At 40.9% G+C, this 21,240-nt stretch overlaps 3 protein-coding genes across 4 annotated transcripts; 1 reads left to right on the forward strand and 2 right to left on the reverse strand.

Moving 5' to 3' along the window:
- Positions 1-594: 594 nt before the first annotated feature.
- cdc23 (CDC23 (cell division cycle 23, yeast, homolog)) lies at positions 595-6,560 on the forward strand. The gene is made up of 16 exons (XM_070843598.1): positions 595-707; positions 1,260-1,332; positions 2,375-2,512; positions 2,629-2,671; positions 2,788-2,893; positions 2,994-3,126; positions 3,369-3,546; positions 3,639-3,736; positions 4,094-4,175; positions 4,427-4,580; positions 4,756-4,875; positions 5,032-5,107; positions 5,211-5,272; positions 5,494-5,572; positions 5,750-5,869; positions 5,963-6,560. The coding sequence occupies exons 1-16, from the start codon at positions 595-597 to the stop codon at positions 6,113-6,115; spliced, it is 1,728 nt and encodes a 575-aa protein (XP_070699699.1). The 3' UTR covers positions 6,116-6,560.
- Positions 6,561-6,708: 148 nt separating this feature from the next.
- kif20a (kinesin family member 20A) lies at positions 6,709-14,768 on the reverse strand. 2 transcript variants are annotated; one of them, XM_070843540.1, is made up of 19 exons: positions 14,694-14,768; positions 13,220-13,393; positions 12,847-12,969; positions 12,609-12,728; positions 12,361-12,499; positions 12,004-12,179; positions 11,185-11,284; positions 10,673-10,885; positions 10,233-10,344; positions 10,062-10,136; positions 9,818-9,961; positions 9,475-9,643; positions 9,213-9,365; positions 8,914-9,053; positions 8,530-8,632; positions 8,206-8,401; positions 8,023-8,114; positions 7,793-7,930; positions 6,709-7,383 (listed from the first exon to the last, which is right to left on the reverse strand). In XM_070843540.1, exons 2-19 carry the CDS (start codon positions 13,385-13,387, stop codon positions 7,006-7,008), a joined length of 2,739 nt encoding a protein of 912 aa, XP_070699641.1. In that variant the 5' UTR covers positions 13,388-13,393; positions 14,694-14,768; the 3' UTR covers positions 6,709-7,005. The 2 variants fall into 2 exon arrangements, with proteins under 2 accessions (XP_070699641.1, XP_070699642.1); XM_070843541.1 differs by lacking the exon at positions 6,709-7,383 and adding an exon at positions 7,512-7,550.
- Positions 14,769-15,841: 1,073 nt separating this feature from the next.
- Positions 15,842-19,957, reverse strand: LOC139212832 (cationic amino acid transporter 2). The gene is made up of 11 exons (XM_070843378.1): positions 19,588-19,957; positions 19,252-19,407; positions 18,891-19,047; positions 18,571-18,704; positions 18,236-18,458; positions 17,881-18,017; positions 17,519-17,621; positions 16,673-16,806; positions 16,419-16,585; positions 16,094-16,202; positions 15,842-15,984 (listed from the first exon to the last, which is right to left on the reverse strand). Exons 1-11 carry the CDS (start codon positions 19,955-19,957, stop codon positions 15,842-15,844), a joined length of 1,833 nt encoding a protein of 610 aa, XP_070699479.1.
- Between the last annotated feature and the right edge of the window lie 1,283 nt (positions 19,958-21,240).

The raw sequence follows: 21,240 nt of genomic DNA on the forward strand, positions 1-21,240 counted from the left end.
AGAGAGGTATTGGCCATCTGATTTATACCTGAACTATTGGTCACCTGTGATGCTGATTGGCTGAAATGAAGAACCAATCTGATTGGCCGAAAGAATGGGACTCTGTGATTGGCCTAAAGTAAAGGGCTTTCTGATTGACCAGGGGAAGTATTTAAATACATTCAACATTGGAGCAAGGAAACACAACAACATCAACTATTCTCTCTGCACTACAAAGCAAAAAAGGTAATATTGTTACAAGTTGTATGTCTGTAATGTTTTACTCTGACAATAAGCGATGCTTTTTAATCATTAATCATGAATTCACACTCCATGTATCATGTACACTGACATGTCTGAACGACGACAAGAGTTCAATTAACTGGTCAATTCACAGCAGTAACCACTGTTAGATAAATACCGATGATGATGTAGGTAAGCAGTCAAATATCGATTATATTTTTTAAAGATATCTTGCGAATGCTGTGTTTTTCTAACAGGACAAAATGTCGACAGTGAGTCTTTTAATTTGAAGTAAAAGGAAATGACGTAGTTCCTGTTAGGCGGGTCCACCTGTTTCTATCCTCCACCAATGGCACTTTGGCTCGGTGAAATATGAAAATGGCGGCTCTCTGTAGTGAGTTTGGAGACCTGGTTCAAATCAAGAAACAGCTAATATCTGTGATATCGCTTTGTAAAGAAAGAGGACTTTTACACAGCGCGAAGTGGTGAGATTACTCTGCCGTTAGCTGCGAGCTCCTCTCCTGTGTTACCTTAGTAACTACGAGTTACCGTTGGTTACCGGTCTGCTAGCTAATGTTAGCATTGCTGTTTATTGGTCTCATTATAACAATTTACCTAAAGCTGTTCACTAAATACAGTAAATGTATAACACTATTGATGTTTCAGCTAAGAGCATATAAGGGAGTATTTATGTACACTAGTCTGAAATAATGTGTAACTTCTCTGCCAGTTAATCTACTAATTAACTAGTGTCATACATCACATAACTTAGATGTATAATACTGGTGTAATCGAGGTACAGGAAGTGCACCGTTAATGTTAGTCTTGAGCCATTACCGTTCTCCAATTGATGTTGTTAATTTCTGGTGATGAGCGAACATATACTGGACAAAGTTGGATTAGAAAGAAAGCAGCTGTGTTGTGTTTATACTTGCTGCAACAAGAAAACTGGTGTGGTTGCACAATAATCCGAAAAATGAGCCTGATCGTAATCAGTGTCACAGTCATGTCACATGCTTCCTGTGTTTACGTTTTAGGGCTTCTGAATTGGCATTTGCTTTGGACCCTCTTCCTAAAGATGAATTACCTCCGTCACCTCCGTTTACTGAGGTTTGTACACTGCCAGGTTTTTCTGCCTTTCATTACTTCATTTTTAACCACCTACCCTCAGTCCCCCCTTGAAGTAGCTCCAGGGTTTAAAAATAACTTTGATATTTGATCACTTATATATATGTACAGTATATTTTCATCACCTTGTTCCAGCTCATCATTGAAGCTGAATGAAATATTCAAACCTAAGGGTCCATGTTTTTATATCTCATTCCACCAAACTGAAATATTCTTGGTGTGTTGTGTATCAGTGTTGTGAGCTAATGTCCCCAAATATCAGCCCTTAAATCCAATGGTTTCTACTGAAGACGTACATCTTTAAGAAAAGGTAACAAATATGTAGTTTTATTTTTCAAAAGTCTGATTCATTTCGTATAAAAGCTGGTAATTCTAGTTTTTAGCAAAGATTACTCAGACATGAGTAAATATTGAATTTGTTTGCGACTTTTTTCAGCCACAGAATTGGTGCACTAGTAAGTATTTACGTTAGGGTGGTGTATGAGGAATCTACTCAAAATAAACTATAATAGTCACATTAATTGTAATTGTGTTAATATTAATCCATAGTGTTTTCATTTGAACAACAATGATGGTCTGTTGCATAGAATAAAAAGCTAGATGGCATCACAGGAGGTATTTGTTAGTTTGAAGAAGTCATTGTATTAGTCTTGTCTTGTGATTTGTTGCCAGTAAGAATCCTTAATGAGTATATGACAGATGTGTATTTGAGAATGAAGAAGTTAGTCAACTGCCTTAAACTAAGGAGAAATAAACAATATGAAGTGGGAAGTTGCAGGACATCACTCCTACACCTTAAGTTTTAACTTTTGTGTCCTCTCAGGAAGAGAAATGTTATACTGACCCCTGCTGGCACTTTTTATATATAAGCAAAATTGTTAATTATGTGTACTGAAGTCGCTTGTCCTGCACTATAAAAACCCTTTTGTGTGTTTCAAATGAATCCTTTTCTTTTAGTAATGAAGCTGTCTTGATAAAGATGATTAGGATGACTTCATTGTGTGTCTGTTTGTCTCACATACAGGAAGATGCACAAGACCTGGATGCACTTACACTTGCCAAATCCTACTTTGACCTGAAAGAGTATGATCGTGCTGCTTACTTTCTGAAAGGCTGCTGCAGTCAGAAGGCTTATTTCCTCTATATGTATTCTCGCTATCTGGTAAGACTTTGTAGATATCTGGCATGCCCACATCCTCTGATCCTGGATTTAATTTTGTTTGACTTTGATCGTAATACTTGTGAAGCATTTTAATAGTTTCCTTCTTTTGTCTTCAGTCAGGCGAGAAAAAGAAGGACGATGAGACTGTGGACAGCCTCGGTGAGGACTCGCCTGCTTGGACCTTTTTAAAAGAGAACTGAAATTACTTTTCTTACTCTTTAACACTCTTTACTCTTTAACACTGGACTTTTTTGCGCTTTTCTGTGTGGTTCTAGGTCCTCTGGAGAAGGGTCAGGTACGCAATGAAGCCTTGCGAGAGCTGAGGGTTGGGCTCAGTAAGAAGCATATTGCAGGAGAGTTGGACGGGTTCACCCTGTACCTGTAAGAACTTTCCTCCAAAGTGTGCACACCTCCCTCATATTATGCAGAAGGGTGCAGTGGCCTGTTCATTAACTCTACGTGTGTTTGTGTGGGAACACAGATATGGAGTGGTGCTTCGAAAGCTGGATCTGCTGAAGGAGGCAGTGGATGTCTTTGTTGAGGCAATTCACGCACTTCCTCTTCACTGGGGAGCCTGGCTGGAGCTGAGTAACCTTGTCACCAACATTGAAATGGTAAGCACCTTCATATTTGTGAAAATTACAAATTATAGATGTCATTAAGTTCATGTGCCCAGATTCACAGTGAACATCCTCACAACACAGCCTCATGACTTTTAAACTATACTTTATGTCTCAGTACAAACAAAACAAGAACTTTCTCATATTCAATCAGTGCACAGGAAAAGCTCAATCTCTGGTAGGTATATGGGCTGAAATGATTCCATCTGCCTTGGTCTCTTGGTCCCTCTCCCCAGCTGAAGTCACTGTCTCTGCCAGACTGCTGGATTAAAGACTTCTTCATGGCCCACATGTACACGGAGCTGCAGATGATCAAAGAAGCGTTGCAGAAATACCAGAGCCTCATTGAGGCCGGCTTTTCTAAGAGCACATACATCATCTCACAGATTGCTGTCGCCTACCACAACATCAGAGGTTCACTTGTCTACCTTTTTAATAAGAATATTGCTTGCCCGACAGATGTTATGGACACAGTTTTAGTTTTACTTGATCTTTATTCATTTCAGATATCGACCAGGCGTTGGCTCTGTTCAACAAGCTGAGGGAGCAGGATCCATATCGCATCGATAACATGGACACATTCTCAAACCTGCTGTATGTCAAAGTGAGTTCACCACTCGTAACTTGTAACCACTTGTAACACACACCACTCGTGTGCTACCTTTAGTGTTTTTTTAAAACTGTTTCATAAGGAGGTTAGAGAGTCTAAATAATATCGGCCAATAGGGAGAAAGTATTTTGCATAGAACACTTTAAGTGGGACAGCTGCTTATTGGCAGGAGGTCTCACTATATTATCCCCATAGTTTTGTTTGAAGTTCACAAGATTTCAGTGTAGGATCTAAGTGAGAACTTTAGTTTATCCAGAACAGATTGGTGTTCTTGTGAAGACCCAGTAATAAATCCAAAATACTGAAAAATGATAAAGCTCTGTTGCTGATTGGGATTGAATGCTTCCACAGAGCATGAAGCCAGAGTTGAGCTACTTGGCCCACAACCTGGTGGAGATCGACAAGTACAGAGTGGAGACGTGCTGCGTTATCGGTAAGTGTCGGGCCAATCTAATCAGTACGACTGCCGCTGTTTACAAAAATACAAAAGCAACAGTTGTACATAAAAATGAATGTAACTGTCATAAACTGTCTGTTATTTATCAAATTAATGGTTACAGCTTCACAGGTGTAGTGGCGTGTTTTTTTTCTTTTCTATTCGGCACCCTCTAAAAATTTTGGGCTGATCAAACAACATTGATTAAGACAGTAATGTGTATGATAAGCTGTGTGTCTCTTCCACAGGTAATTATTACAGCTTACGCTCTCAGCATGAGAAAGCAGCTCTGTACTTCCAGCGGGCCCTCAAACTGAACCCTCGCTGCCTCGGGGCCTGGACCCTCATGGGCCATGAATACATGGAAATGAAGAACACTTCGGCTGCCATCCAGGCCTACAGGTCAGACTGAAGCTGTGGTAGATCCCAGACAGACCTTTTTTTGGTGGATATCTCAGTGTGTAAATGGTTGAGTTTTTATTTGTTGCCAGAACTTTCACAGCAGGGTGAAGGATTTATACCAGTTTGTGTTGTTGTTTCCTTCTTTTTTTTTTTTACTCATGCTGTTTTCTACTAGGCATGCCATTGAAGTGAACAAGCGAGACTACCGTGCCTGGTACGGCCTTGGTCAGACATACGAGATCCTCAAGATGCCCTTTTACTGTTTGTACTATTATCGAAAGGCTCACCAGCTCAGGTATGGATTTTTTTAAAAGTTGTTTTTATGCAGTTGTTTATAAGAATTGAAATTATTCAAAATGTGTTAAAATATACAATGCTCATAAAGCAAATGGTCATTATATATATTATATATATCATGTTTGTTTTGACATACTATGATGTATTTTTGTAGGCCCAATGACTCGCGCATGTTGGTCGCTCTGGGTGAAAGCTACGAAAAACTGTCACAGCAAGTGGAAGCCAAGAAGGTAGCACTTTACAACTGTCAGTGATTCCTGGTTTCTGTAATAAATTCACTTAAATTTCGGACTTTTTTTAATTCAGACCGTGACATGTTCTGTTTTTGTCTAGTGTTACTGGAGGGCATATTCTGTTGGGGATGTAGAGAAAATGGCTCTACTCAAACTGGCAAAGTAAGTGTCTGCAACTGTAGCTTTATGGAATACAATTGAAGGAAATCAATAAAACAGATCTTGTGGTCTAAAACCAAAGTAGTTTAAGTCACATTTTCTTTAACGTTTTAGGACATAAAGTAGATCCGATCTGCAGCACCTCTCCGCTGCTGCATGTTAACATGTAATTTATATCACCAAGAAATGGGGCTCAGTGTGAATTCTGCTTACTCCTCTGGTAGACTCCATGAACAGCTGAATGAGTCTGATGATGCTGCCCAGTGTTACATGCTCTACATCCAAGATATTTTCTCTTGTGGGGTAAGTATTTTAAAGTATCTGAATAGATGCACATTTTTGACACCCCTGTCCACAAACCTATTTGTAGTTTGTTTGTTTTTTGGCAATTAAGAGAAGTGTTGCTACAACAGCATCCAACTTTGGTCATGTTTTGTATTTGTTTTTAAGAAATCTATTTCCAATTAAATCGTACCTCAGGAACAACTGGAGCATGCTGAGGTGAGCACAGCCCTGCGGTACCTGGGTCAGTACTATTTCAAGAACAAGCTCTATGATGAGGCGTCCCTGTGCGCTCAGCGCTGCTGCGACTACAACGATGTAAGTGTACCCGAGCACTGAGGCCTAGTTGCTGTAGTAGACTGTTCGTAGTAGTAACACACTAACTTGTGTCGACGGTCACTCTGCTCACAGGCTCGCGAGGAGGGAAAGGCTCTGTTGAGGCAGATCTCCCAGGTCAGAGATCAGATCGAGACGCCATCAGCAGATTTATTCGCACCGCTCTCAAACAACAACACTCCCGTCAGGAGGGTGTCTCCCCTCAACCTCATCTCTTTTACACCCTGACACACGCCCCGCCATTCACTGGCTTCAAATGGACAATTTGTGTATCCTGTGACGTGACACTGCTTGAGGGTTTGACTTTGCCAAAAGACAGTGATGGAAGGATTCACTGGTTGATGAATAGAATTGTTACTGAAATTACATTTTGCATTTTTGCAATCCCGATCATTTTTGTCCAGGACGAGACGTGTTTCATGCTGCAAAATGTAAACGCAAACAATTCTGCAGCTTTTGTACTTTCGGTGGTTGGCCAATGGTGTAAAGATCCTTCAGACCACAGACACTCAGTGCAAAGAGGGCACATCTTGAACTATTTACATATATACACACACATAACATGTAGAACAAAGACAGCACAAACACATCATGCTTTGACTTGCAGTCACAAGTTGTGCCTCAGTGTTGTATATATGTAAATAGTTTAAATAAAGCATACCTGCTATGCTTAGACTGTATTTTTGTATTGTTTCAGGATGTACAGTACATTAAAACACTGCAGTCAATTAAGTGTAGTTATTAAATTCAGTGTTAAAATGTGAATAAAGTACATTTGTCCTGCTATAGTACTCAAGACAACAGTGTTTTCATAGATTTTATTGTGGAAAACAAAAGTACTTCCAATGCACTACTCTTACAGACTATACAGTCTTTAACTAATAGCTGCTGTAGTGTTAAAGAGCACCTCAATTCCCTTAGAAGTATACAGCAACCCTATTTAAAGCAACTGTTTAACTGGCATGAACAACTGTATTTGGCATGACGACAGCGAGTCAACTGCACTGCAAAAAGCAAATATTTACAAAGCTATATAAAAAATACTATAAAGTTTAAAGCAAATACAACTTTTTTTGCATAATATGAAAGGACACTCCCATTAAAGCTAAGCTATGAGCTCAGTACTTCCCCCTGAGACCACGAGGAGTGGGGGCAGGGCTGCGGGGTGGAGACTGCTGGCGAGACCGCAAGATCCGTGAGTAGGGGGTAACGTTTGCATCTTCAGCAGCGCGGGTGTTGTATTTACGGGTTGGGGTACATGTTGGGAACAGAGACTGGAAAAAGGGCCGTTTTTGTGGAGGCCGGTTCTCAGCGTCCCTTGCGGCTGCGGCCCCACAGCCCCTCTTCTTGCAGGAACCTAGTGTGGTGTAGGCAGCAGAGGCTGAGGGGGGCAGCTGGACATGGACGCCCTCTGTCTGGGCCAGGGTCTCTACTTTCCGTCTCAAGTCGGCTTTTACAAGCATCAGGCCGTTCTGGAGCTCCACCAGGATCTGATCCTAAGAAGAAGTCAGTAAACAGGGTTAGACAAGACCACAGAGGGGGAAGGTGAAGGTGAAGGAGGGAGGTTGAGTGAAGAGAAAAAGGTGAGCCAAATGAAACCGAACATGCTTTTGCACTGTAATCACCTGGTGCAGATGTTAGAAACCTAGATTTGGTTTAAAAGCTGGCTGTGCGTCAAGATTATTAGTAAAGAGAGTAGAGGGAGAGAAAAAGAAATGATTTTAAATTAAGAACTGCTGTTTTCTCTTTTTGTGCAGAACTTTGTACCAGTTGTCTAAACACTTTTAGGTGCCTTTTCTCAGAACATAAAAGGCTAGGCATCCTTCAAAATAATTTACAGAAAAGCTCAGTTTGTAAAATAATATAAATCACACAACATTTTACTATATGTATCTGGGGTTGTACCTGTTTGGCTAGTGTCTCATCTGCAGCCGCTAATGCCTGCCGCAGCCTTTCCCCTCCTGTGTTGCGGCAGCAGGCTCGTTCACCAGACTGCAGGTCCAACCCGAGCTTCTGCAGATCCTGGCGCAGCTGACGCAGGTTCTGTAAGAAACAGTCCGAATTTTAGTCTTCCTGCGGGTGAAGAAACTGAAGTGCAGCAGATACAAATTTCATACGGCAGAGCACCAACTGACCCGTTGGCCGTCCTCCAGCTTGCGGTCAGCAGCACTGGTGAGGGTGCCAGTTGAACCCGGGACTTCCAGCTGCATCTTCAGCTTTGTCAGCTCTGCACAGGCAATCAGAACAAGACAGTCAACTACCATCAAAGACATCCTAACACACGATCAGAGCAGGGTTTCAGTAATTCTGTGACTTACCTTGCGTTTTGCTGAACAGCTCAGCACGACACTGGTCCAGCTCAGCGCGCAGTCTGCCAAGTTCTGTGTTAGAAGTGAGGCGCTGAGAACGTCGAGGCGCGTCAGCGTTTTCCTGTGGCACTGCCATGGGGACTGATTCAGGCTCCCTCCTTTTTTCAAGGGCAGCAGACAAAGCTTCGATGTCCTGATCTCGCTCCTAAAAGAAAGGATTAAAAAGACAATGAAGAAAGTGGTTGTGTTAGATTGTGTAGATATATATTGCAGACTAAGACCAGACACTGCCTGCACATACAGCAAACCTAGAGTTAATTATGAAACTCTCACCATCAGCTCCTGGCTGTAGAATTTCTTCAGGTGTTTTTGCACGTTAGATAGCTTGTCTTCATACCGCTCTTCAATTAGAGCTCTCTCTGCCTCCAAGGTCTCACTAGAGGGCAAGACGACATCACAACTCAGTATCTGATTTGATTTGCATTCAAATACTAGAATTTTATTTTAATGTTACAACTTCCTGCTGAGGGGAATTTCTTTGACAAAATATACAAAAAAAAAGACTAGATTAATTTACTTCATAAGACCTTTGCTAGCAAATTCTGTTTCAAGAGGAACATTGGTTTGACAACTAAAGCATTGCTAGAAATACTTTTAATGGATGCCCTAAATGCAGCCTGTGAAGTATTAAAAAACAAAGCACACACACACACTCACTTGAAGCCATCTTGCATCCCCGAGATGACCTCCATCATCTCAGAGACCACCTGCTCTCTCACATTTGCCTCAAGAACCTCTTTCTCTTCGCGCTGCCGCTGCACCTCTCTCTTCAGGACATCAATGGCCTGCAGCAAAGCCTGAACAGAGCACAGTCAGCTGTTAGGAGCACTGGACAAGCGTCTGTTAGAGACATTTGAAATATAAAAAACAGGGTGCTTTGTGCACACTCACTAGCAAATCTTTAATTGGTTTTAGCCGATCCTAAAAGTAGCTTTAGCTCTCACATACGACGTTACCTCAGTATTTAACATGGTGATATCTCCGTCTTCAATGTCACTTTCATTCTCTTCGTCCTCCATCACCGTACTGTCATTACCATTTGCTGTTGGCTCGCGCAGTAGAGACAGGATGTAGGCCACTCTGGTCTTTGTGGACGGGCCATGGACCAGCTGAAATGATATAAAGGGATTTTTAATATTTCTTTTTTTTTCCCCTCCTTTGGCATTACCCCTACATGCACGACTAAATCAGTCACAGTACAAGAGTGTTGTTTCTTACTTGAGTAGCAATAGCAGAGAATTTGAGGGCTTGGAGGGTCTCGTCATAGATGGAGGCACACGGATTGATGTTGACCACCATGCTGGAGGTTCCTCGGCCACAGAAGAAACCTTGCAGGACCCGTGTCAGTTTACTGTCCCTGAAGGGCACCACTTGAGGGGGCCGCGACCTGTGGATGTGTTTGAACGTTTCTTTAAATATAGCTTTGGCAAACAGTGGATTCCAATAGCTTATAACAACATTTTTTTTGTAAATGTTTGGGGAGGAGATGAGCATGCAAGTTCATTCTTGACCTTGGGAACAAACTAAAAAAAAGAAACTAAAAAAAAAAAGGTCCACATACTTGTTGTTCTGGTTGTGCCTCAGAGCAGCAATACAGCGTCCCAGTGTCAAAAGGGAGGTGTTGATGTTGTTGGCCTCCTTCATCCTCTCACCATTACGCTGCTCTTTACAACGCTCAGACCCAGCCAGATCACAGACCGTCAGTCTAAGAAAAGAGACAGTCCGGTTTTAACCACTTCTACAAACTCAAAACATGCAAACATACAAAAATCAAGCTGAAATTTTAAGTAGGTAACAAAACTTACTCGCTGATATGCATGGCCTGGGCTGAATCGGTTTCTGGACGGACGTGCAGGACACGGATGGAGAAAATGCTGTGGCTGAGGAGGACATTTAAGAAACGCAAAAAATGTTGAATGTGTTAAAAAAAAAATCTAAATAAGTTAATTAAAGGCAGAAATTTAACGTGCTCCTACCTGCGGCTGGAGTTTTGGTTGAGGTGAGTGCTGGCGAAGCTCTGATTACGACGTCCAGCCCCCAGAATCTTCCAAGCTTCCTCAGCACTGCGGACCTGGATCCAGGTGAGGTCTGATCGAACAAGAGGACGTTTTTAAGGAAGAGAAAGAAGAAAGAAAAAAAACACACATTCTTGCAGCACAAGAAGCAGGAGCAACAAAAACAAAACATGTAGCATATGCTATAGTACAAGTTTTAAAAAATAGTAGAAGACTGCAAGTGACATGCAGGAAGACGCAAAGCAAGAACTAGCCCACAGTTTTTAAATATCATTTGCTGTTTAATGAAGTTTAACGTGCATCAGATGAGACGCTGCACACTCAGACTGAGCTTCAGGGAGTTTCAAACTGATATATATCATCCTAATTAAACTGTTTAATGTTCTATGAAAAAGTGTTACCTTTCACATAGGGGTTGCCCTGCTTGTCGTCACTAAGCCGCAGTGTGACCCTTTTTCGGGGCTGCAGCGAGGGCGAAGCATCCAGCAGGTCATACAGGAACTCATTGTAGATCTCATAGAAGGACACCCAGATGGAAAACTGCACCCCTTCCTCCAGATCATGTGCTCCACTGTGTGAAAGGCTGTCAGGCTCCAGACAAACACTGTCAGTGTCTACGAGAGAGAGAGAGAGAAAGAGAGAGAGAGAGAGAGAGAATTGAAAATCAGTGTATGATGTATGTCAAAAGAAAAGGCCTTTACAACGACAGTGATGATATCAATGGTCAATGCCCTCGTCTGTAATTGGTCAACAAATTTCCTACAATATGTGGAGTGGTGCTATTAAACATACGTCCATGTACTGCCGTTTGGTCAATAGCATATTCAAAAGGTGTTTGACAGCCTTTGCCAAATTGGTCTCCACTTGGTATATAAGCTGCTGTCCAAAACGACACTCGTACTGTCCTCCTCACCTTCTAGCTGAGTGGCAATGTTACTTGTAGAGGAGAGTCCTCCAACGCCGCTGTCCCAGATTGAAGTGTTGCCACCTCGACGAGAAGTCTGACTCTCATCCTGAAACAAACAAGAGAAGTACGTCAGCTCATATCTGTGCCAAAGAAGATGCTCTTAACTCCTTACGAGTTTAGTGTTTACTCCGATGAGCCAAAATATTAATGTATGAAAGCAAAAACTAAACATAAAAAAAAAAAAAAAGGTTTCCACTCAAGACTTGGTCCCATGAGATGGCGTTGAAAATGTTATTTTCTTCCACAGTATGATACGCTACTGAGCTCTTGGTGAAAACTTTGGGGGGGACTGAGACTGCACAATAACACAAACAGTATTTTTTTTTAAAAGCATAATTAGCCATCTCAGCTCACTCGTCTCCTAAATCCAGCCCACATGGCAGTCCTTCCTTCCTTCCTTCCTTCAGACATAAACATCAAATGTTTCTACACCACTTCCTTGGCTGTTAGTGTTCTTTGCTCTAAATTAACAGGTGCATGGACACATTTGGAGATCTCATTTATATCAGTAGCACTGAGTTAAAAAGTTGTGCAAGACATTCAGGAAACTGTGTCATGTCGTCGATCTGAAATACATTTTTTTCAAGCTTAAAACACAATGAAAACTGCGCCATCTACAGGTTGGCTGACATTGACCAAAATGGAATTCTTTTATTGCAGTAACAGAAATATAAAGAAATATGTGACTTGGCAGCAATTAACACTGGGACACAATGTAACAGGGAAAGTTTTTCACTTCATAAGACCTTCTGTTTGTCTGTTTACCTCTTTGAGCAGAGAGTTTCTGCGGATTTCCTCCACCCTGACCTCACCGGAGTCAAGCTGTCTCACATCCTGATACATGACAGGCTTCAGGTCCATGGCACCATAGAGACGACCCTGCAGTTTCCTGAACAGAGACGCTAAAGCCCGGGGCAGGAGGCCTGCCTCTCGACCACTGCCTGTGGGTCAGAGTTTGAGATTTAAGACTTACCCTTTTAGGCATTTCACTAACCAGATAAACATTCCAACAATTAGCATCTATAACAATTTCGTAGAGCTGCAAACACTAACATCATTGTCAAAAGTGGGCTTTTTACAGATGCTTCAAAGAAACAGTAAAAGGAAAAAAAAAAATCCTACCCTGAATAGTGTACGTCTTTCCAGAATTGGTGACTCCATAAGTGTACAGGAGTCTGTTTTCTCCTCGAAGCACATCTTTCACCATCTTCTTCATCGTGCACTCATAAAACTGTTGCTGTGTGGTCTCCGGCTCAAAAATCTATGCGAGACAGGTAATGAAAAAAACATCAGTATATGCTTTGCACAGCCATTAGCTCACATTTATCAGCCCTCGCATGAAACAACTTGCACAAGCGTGCCCTTCATACCTTCGAGAAGCTGAACTTGTGCATGCTGTGGGTGATGCCCCTCTCCGCGGTCCTCATGTTCTGGGATTCTTTTGGAGCTTTGAGCAGCAGAGTCTCTTCATCTTGGACACCCACACAACCCTAAAAGAAGAGTGAGCATAGACTACAGGTGTACTAAAAGCAGAAAAAGCAGATGTCTACCCACAGAAATAAAAGGCAGTAAATGCTAATAGCTGCTATGTTGGCTTCATGGTCTTACCTGTTCTTCTCCCCTGTTTCTCTCAGCCTCAGTAAGCGGCCGGATGCGGAGATAAACCTTCACCCTCTCTGTGTTCCCTTCATCGCCGCTTTCTTGCCTCAGCACTGATTTCCCTGCTAGTCTCTAGAAACAATAAAAAACATCTTTAATGTTTTGTTACTGACATAGAAGAACCTTTTAAGTATTCTACGTAAATGGGAGAAAGAAGTCAATGTAAAAAAACTTTTAAAATATGTGCTACAAGGCTGTGCAAGTAGGAAATGCATTTAACTTAACTTAAGGATACATTTGTTTTGCTGAGACATGCTGAATGTTGACAAAACCTCATTTGTTTAGAATAAAAACTCCACGGAGGGTACACAAAACCTCTCACCGGTTGTGTAATGGATGGTCGGGTGTCCAGGCCGGGGGAAATGACAGAGATCTCAGGAAGGCGTGGTCTGGCCGGGCCTCCGTGCTCTGCGGCCGTAGACTCAAACACGGCCATTTCCTCGTCCTCATCGGAGGGGCACCCACATGGGGAGGACAGAGACAGCGCCATGCTTATCTGCAACAAGAGGGCAAATCTACATGAGCATGAAGTAACTGCACAACATTTCTGTACTATATTTGTTGTGGATGCTGCTGTAACAATACAATTTCCCAGTCGGGGATCAATAAAGTACACCTATCTATCCATCTATCAAACAGATTGATCAATCTACCTCATAGCCTATGAGCCAGGGAGTGCATTTAGAAAGCTTTGTTATAATGTCCCTTTGCATACAGGCTCAGGGTGTTTTAGGATACAATATAAAGAAATGAATAAATAACTAAAACATTTAGTGCTTAATAAGACCTATATGCACTCCTCTCTCACAGCAACAACCAATTTTGAGTCTACAATTAGAGCATCACTGAAGATGATTGACATTTAGTAAATCTATTTTGCCTTCCTCTGGTAGCAGATCACTGTGAGGACGGTTTATTAGTAGTTAAAATAAGGGTGTGTCGTGAGACAAGGTGACGACACTGACAGAAACTGGATGATGCCTGTTTTACTCTTCAAAGCCAAATAGTGACTCCAAGAGTGGTCAAACAGGAAAAGGCTTTCACGGGTACTTAACCATGTCTGGAAAATCAAATGGGATGACAAAGGAAACAGAGGATAGGGCCAAACCACTTTCAGGGTAAAACAAAACTGAGGTAGTGAAAGGGGAACTACACACTACACTATATTTTCACTACATGAATAATCACACTGACACTCTGATGAGAAGGGTGATGTTTCCACACACACACACACACACACACACACACTCAAACACACACAAACACACACACTCCCCCCCCTCCCTCCCTCCCTGCAGGAGTCTCCGCCTCCAACAGTCCTTCCTCCCGGTTGCATTGTTTAAATACGCTGAGGTTGAGGGTTATGGCCCAATTTAAGGATAAGTTACAATATATTGGTTGTACACATTAAACTGATCTGCTCACTTTGGACAAGGCTACATAAGTGACGATTAATTAAACAGCAACATTTGAAGACATTAGACTCTGAAGGCTGAGGTTAATCGTCCATCAGCTCCTGGTCAGACATGGTTAAAACAGACAACACTCCACTAAAGACTAGATGTTTCACAGCTTCACGCTAACTCTGCCTGAGTGAAGACAGCTGGTTCAACACGAGGGGAGTGCGTCAAGTTAACGTTCATGTTTGGACGCGCACGACAAGCTGACGATGTCAAAAACACAATATCAAAATCTTAAGTCCAAATATAAGACAAGAAGCCAACATCGGTACGATAGAAACAATCACAGCTGCATCGTGTCCAGCAGCTTTGTTGTTAAAGTAAATCTTATGTTACCTCAGATGTTGACGATGAGCGCCTGGTTTCCTAAATCTTCTTGAGCTGCTGAGAAACTTTAATCACCAAGACCTGGAGGTACTTCGGTTATAACCGTGTCAGACGGAGCTACCTGTGCACTCGCCTGGAGCACTTTGGGCTCAGCTGACTTATTTCACCCGTTTTCAAACAATGCGCTTCCGCTACAGAGCTCCTCATTGATTGGCTGGAATCAGTGACGTCAGAGCCTGGCCCGGATATGTCCCCGTTTATTTTGTTTATTTTAAGTTTAACCGTTTTATCGTTTCGAGATAAACATTTCAAGTCGTGTCATCTCGTTTTCAAATAGTCCCCAAATCAATTGATTTATTGAGTTTGAGTGGCTCACAAGGCACGGATAGTCTAAAACTGAAAAAAAGAGAGAGCTATAGCTCAGCTTCCTGCCCTCTGATTGGTCAGCACGGTTTCTCATGGTGCGCTCTTTAAACGGTGCCTCCTTAAACAAAGCCGCCTTTCATGAGTTCCTATCACGTGCTGTAAATACATGTGTGCATTTTATAAAAACATGTCGGCGTGAGTGAACGAGGATCTCACAATAGACCTAAATACATAACAAGAAAAAAGATGGTAGATGGAAAGGTGACTTATTTCGTCAATGAGAGTGTAAGCAGGCAGTTAATTACAGTATCTTGTATGGGAAGTAGAAAGGGAGAGAAGAGCCAGAACATTGAGACTTGCTTACTCAAAACTTCAAATGTCGTTTTTATTCCACGTGCATATCATAATTATTGAAAGTATTACAAATACATTCTAAACACTGGTTTAATAACAGAGGATTAGGCAACAGTGGGAGTTAGGCCCAGTGGGCAAACTGGGCAAACAAACAAAAGAAGTCCCTGCCACTACAAATACAGTATTATATAGTGTAGTACAGTTGAATATTGATTACAATAATTTAATTACAAATTGCAGGAGACATATTTATTTACTTAAGCATTTATCTTTAGACAAAGTCCTGACTATAAAATGTACATGAATAATGGAACTTAAACATCAAAAATTGCTCTGTTCTTTGTAATATCTTACACACTTTAGTTGCACCTGTTTTGCCCAGCTCAATGATTTGCCTAGTGAGCATTTATATCAGTAAATCAACCATGTCTCATTGTTTACCCATTAAAATCTTGTCCAGGTTCAAAGTTTTGCTCCATAGTGGTGGTGATGCTGTGAATACTGACTTGGTTGTGAGAATTTTGAAGCCTTTGTTTCTGCACACTGTGCTTAACACCATAACAGAAGTAGATGATTAAACCTGTGTAAAGAAAGGTTACATCACATTTGCTCATGGTCTCATGATCTTAAGATTTTGCACATTTTGTTTAAGTGAAAATTAGTATCTTATTGTGATATTCCTCACATACCTACTGCCATCCACACTGCATAGCGGATCCATGTGTCTGATCCAAGTTGCACCATTAGATAGACATTGACAAAGGTGCTGAAAATAGGAAGCAATGGCACAAAAGGAACCTGTACATATGACAGAACAGAAACTATATGACATGCAATAGCAAAGCAAAGAAGCACACTTTACAGTTGCAGTAAATATATGAAATGTTACCAGTTGGTTTAGGAGCGTTCATTACACAACTATAACCACAGTTTATAATTTCAGTAAAGATGCTTCACAGGCAGAGATAAACATTAAATGATATAATTACAGGACTTAAGATAGATGAGGCGTACCATGAAAGCAGCTTTGACTGTACTCTGTGGTTGTCTCCAGATGACCAGGACCAAGAGGACCAGAATCAGTGTGATCACAGAGACACAAAGTAAACTCCACCACTGCAGAGCCTGCAGGGAGTCCACAGCTCCGGATATGAGGAGGCTCAGGGCGACAGCTAAAAAGACTGAGGAGAACAATGTAAGTCAAATGATTATCATCAGTGGAAATCAGCTGTATAATATTTAAGAATGACGTTAAGGACATCACTTACTCATAAAGACAGTTAAAACAGACACATTCTTAGATGTCCGTGTGGTGGGTTGTGAAGGAGGACATAATACTCCTGTGACTGAAAAGGGTTCTGATTTGCTGAAACTTGAATCCTCACTGAGGTCTGTTTGGTACCTGCAAAAATAAGGAAATATAAAGAAATGCACACAAACGCTGTGTTAACATAACATTTATTTCAATATATTGATACAGCTGTGACTTAAACAATTGTTTTTATTCTTGTTTCTTTGTTTTTCCAAATCAATTTTTGTAAATCCCTGTCCCTAATACAGATTATGTGTTATTAATGTCAACACACATCAGGCCAATGACATCTAATGTAATTATCTTTTGTAATTAACAGCCACTGAAGGTTGTTAAATGGAAGAAAACATGCATTCTTATTGCAGGGAGTGCACAGTATCTGCCAGCTATTATAATGGCAGTCGATCAAAGTGTACTATTAGCTCATTTATCAGTGCATGTTGACAAGAGCAGAGAGAAAATTACAGTTTTTTTTGTCCTCCACCTTTAAATCACATTGTTATTGTTCATGCAGGCATTTCTTGCTCAAATAAAAGTCCAATCCAGAGTCCATACAAGTGTCAAACTGCTGTTTACTTTCATAACACTCAGCTATACACATTTGGGATTCATCAGTTGCAATGTGTAAGTATTATCAGCAATTATATTTGATGTGGTGATTAAAAGTTGTCAATATATAGCTCTACAAGACACCAGCACCAACACTCATAAACATGAGCTTTTTCACAAACAAACACTGTGGCCATTAAGATTTGAGTTGTGAGTACTTAATGATTATATAATGACTTATGATTAACCATACCTTAATATGAGGATACACACGGCAACAAGTGTGTAGGCAAAGAGGGTTCCTATTGACATCATGTCAACCAGCGCCTTCAGGTCAAACAATAACGCCATGATAGCTGAGAAGACATGATTAAATATTAATAATAATATTGATCAGGAGAGGAAGATGAAGAATTTACATAAAATCGATAACATTTTAATTGTTGCACCACAGAGAGGGTGACGTCAAATCATCAATTGTTACTGTAATGTTTGGAGAAGACCCGAGGTCAACAGAGGAGGGGGTTTCTGTAACAAAACTAAAACAGGTATTAACTAAAACAAAGACACAGAGAGAAGACTTCAAATCATTGTGACTTGTGCTGGCAGTTTTACCTGCTACGGTCCCTGAAGCCAGGGTCGCTATGACAGGACTTTGTCTGTCGCTCATTTTACTGAGAGGTCTGAAGAGAAGTCCATCCCTGGCCATGGCAAAGAGAACACGGGGCATCGGGAACATAGATCCTAGTAGGCTGTGGGCAAAATGTAACTCATCAGTGACAGCTTAGTTCTTTGTGTTATTTGCTCCTGTTTCAAGCTGTAATAGTGGTTCCAGTGATCTTCACTTAAAGTATGTGCTGTAATCTACTTGTTAGCATTTAAAAAGTAAACTATTCTCATAAAATATTTTAGCTTCGCTTGGACTGGCAGAGTCGAGTTGGGTTTGTAAAAGGCCCGCTGTGTTTCATACCTTGTTGACAGTGCACAGAGGGATCCCACAGCCACTACATACTTTGCAGGGCCCCAACCGATGTATGTAAATGCCACAGGCAATGGGCTGTGAACACTGAGCAAATAGTACGGCATCATAAGAGTCAGGGCAGCAGACACCCCGAAATAAGCCAGGAAGCAGATGAGGAGGGACGCCACAATGCCAACAGGGATGGATTTCTGTGGGTTTTGAACCTCCTCTCCTAAAGAAAAACACGTTTGATTTCATAGTCAGTCGTTCTCTGGTATCTTGTGCAACGATCCTACATCCTCTTTCGGTCTTGCAGTGAACTGTATCCGTGTGAATTACTGTACCTGTTGTGGCAATGCAGTCAAATCCAACAAATGCATAAAAGCAAGTGGCTGCTCCTGCCAATGTTCCCTCAAAGCCAAAAGGGAAAAATCCTCCACTGCCATATTTGGTGGTTTCATTCAGAGATGTGTGATTTCTAAAAAGAATAGACAAACTGATGCTTTGTCATTCAGTAATGATAAACTGATTCATAACCACATATTTCTAACCTATATCTAAACAGAAAGGTCACCTTAATCTATGTTATTAACGGTAGCAGAGTGAAAAAAACAGTAATTATTTTTCTTAATTGTACGTTACATAAAAAGATAAAATCCCATACTCATATTCATCAAGGAGAGAATCTTCACCAATGTACCAGTTGTTGATGTCCCCCTTAATGAATCCAGAGAGGATAACAAACAGCAACACCAAGATGTTAACTGCTGTAAAAACCTTATTTACAATAGCTGACTCTTTGACACCAAATGCAAGAACCCCTAGAAAGGAAACAAACAGAAAATATGAAGTTCATTCATGGCTGCAAATATAATGGAACCTTGTTTGTAAAATGATATTCAAAATACATTTGAAATAAGTTCTGAATAGTGATTTTCTGCAGTCTTCTCCTCTTACACATAAATTGCAATAATAAATTCTTACATTTAGTAACAAGTGAGGGGGGTTTAGACCACGAAACTTGCCTGCCAAAAGCATTATGAGGCCGGCTGCAAAGAAGTCTGGGTAGGGAGCTAATCCAGGTAAATCCATGGCAGCCTGTTTGCCCAGAGAGTTGGCAATGACATTTCCAATGAGATCATCGAAAGTCCCACTCCATGCTCTGGCAACACTTGAGGTCCCTTAAAAACAGAAAACAAAGAGATAAAACATGGATACACTCACAGGAACCATTAAGGTCACCAGAAAACCTTTTTAAATATATTTACTTTAGATTTGAGGCTTATTTGAGGCAGCGTTAAAGATGACATTTAAACATCCATTACATATAGTGAATGTATTCAGAATTTCACTATCTTTACCTATGACATAAGACAGCAACAAGTTCCAGCCAGTGATAAAAGCCCATATCTCTCCCACAGTCACATAGCTGTACAGATAGGCAGAGCCAGTTTTGGGCACACGAGCTCCAAATTCAGCGTAGCAAAGCCCTGCAAAGACGGAGGCCACTGCTGCAATCAGAAAGGCGATGATGATACTCGGCCCGGCCACAGCTCTGGCCACTTCTCCCGACAACACATACACGCCGGCCCCCAGTGTGCTGCCGACCCCCAGAGCCACCAGGTCCAGGGTGGTCAGGCATCGCTTAAAGTTGGACTCCTCTCCTTCAGGCTGCAGAGGTTTCCTACGGGACAGGCTCTGCAGGAACAGCAGAATCTTTGCACCAGACATCCTATTAGTCAAGACATTTTGTGTTGACTGATTGCTTGAGACAAAGCAACAATTTAGGTCTGACACAAGACTGAAGTATATATTTTAAATGTGAGAGGCTGATCTGACAACAGCAACAGTTTCTTTTCAAAGAAGAGAAACATTTTCTCTTGAAGATGTAAAAAGTACATTTCCAAATCAAATGCTGTCACTCTAAATATTAGACACAATATAAGTTTAACGTTATCCTAATCCGCAGCATTTGTCTCATTATAGTCCATTTCATTAGGACTGATTTGGAGAAATCTTGAGTCTAATTCTGCGATCGATATAAACAAACTGTCTACATGTGAAGGACAGATGGGGAAATGTCATTACATTCACACAACACTACCAAGTAATTTTCAATTTGTGCTGCAAATGATGTAAGGCAGGTTCAGCGCAGCAAGAACTAAGAAATTAACACTTTATTTCACACTTTATATCACATTTAATAAGCTATAAGCACACACACATCCTTTATCATTATTTATTCATTTCCTCACAGTGGAAAGAAGAACGTTTAACACATGCACCAAATGTTCACAATGATTATTAATGGTAATCACTTTACAGTCACCCAGCCTGTGTTTATGACAGGATGTAATAGCAGCAGGAGTAGCTTCATTACTGTACTCTTATTATTTTACTGTTTACATGATGTATCGACTAATGAGTCGGGTAAAAATGATGCAAACACTCAGAGGCACAAACTTATTATATCAGCTAACAAACAGAGATTCTGTGCCGTAGATTATATACCGATTATTATAAGAAAGACATCCTTACCTTTTCAGTTGAGCGCTGCAGCGAGTGTGACTGTGTTTTGATCTGCCCTGACCACACTACCTGTGAGGATAAATCCATTCACTGTGAACTCTTCACAGCTCAACATTTTTTGACACATTATGTTACATTTCAGACGTACGTGCCATTTCTGAAAAAGACAGGAAGGAGTGATTTGTTTGATGACACCTCTGGCATGTCAAACCGTAGCATAAATTTTATAGTGCTGTTTCTTCATGTATGTTTGCAGATGATGGGATGGAGGCATTTTTGCTTTTATTCCATATCCGTAAGCATTCTTTAAATTGTTGATTGTCTCTTACAGTGACGTAAACACACTCTCATTCATGATTCATATTCAAAAGAAAAATGCATTATTGTTATTATAGAACATGACTGACATTTAAAATAAACTATATTTGTTAAAAGTGTTTATCTTAAATTGTTGTAATATTAAACAAACAATGACAATCACTGCA

The sequence above is a fragment of the Pempheris klunzingeri genome, chromosome 14 (genome assembly GCF_042242105.1).
Source record: "Pempheris klunzingeri isolate RE-2024b chromosome 14, fPemKlu1.hap1, whole genome shotgun sequence".
Classification (NCBI taxonomy): domain Eukaryota; kingdom Metazoa; phylum Chordata; class Actinopteri; order Acropomatiformes; family Pempheridae; genus Pempheris; species Pempheris klunzingeri.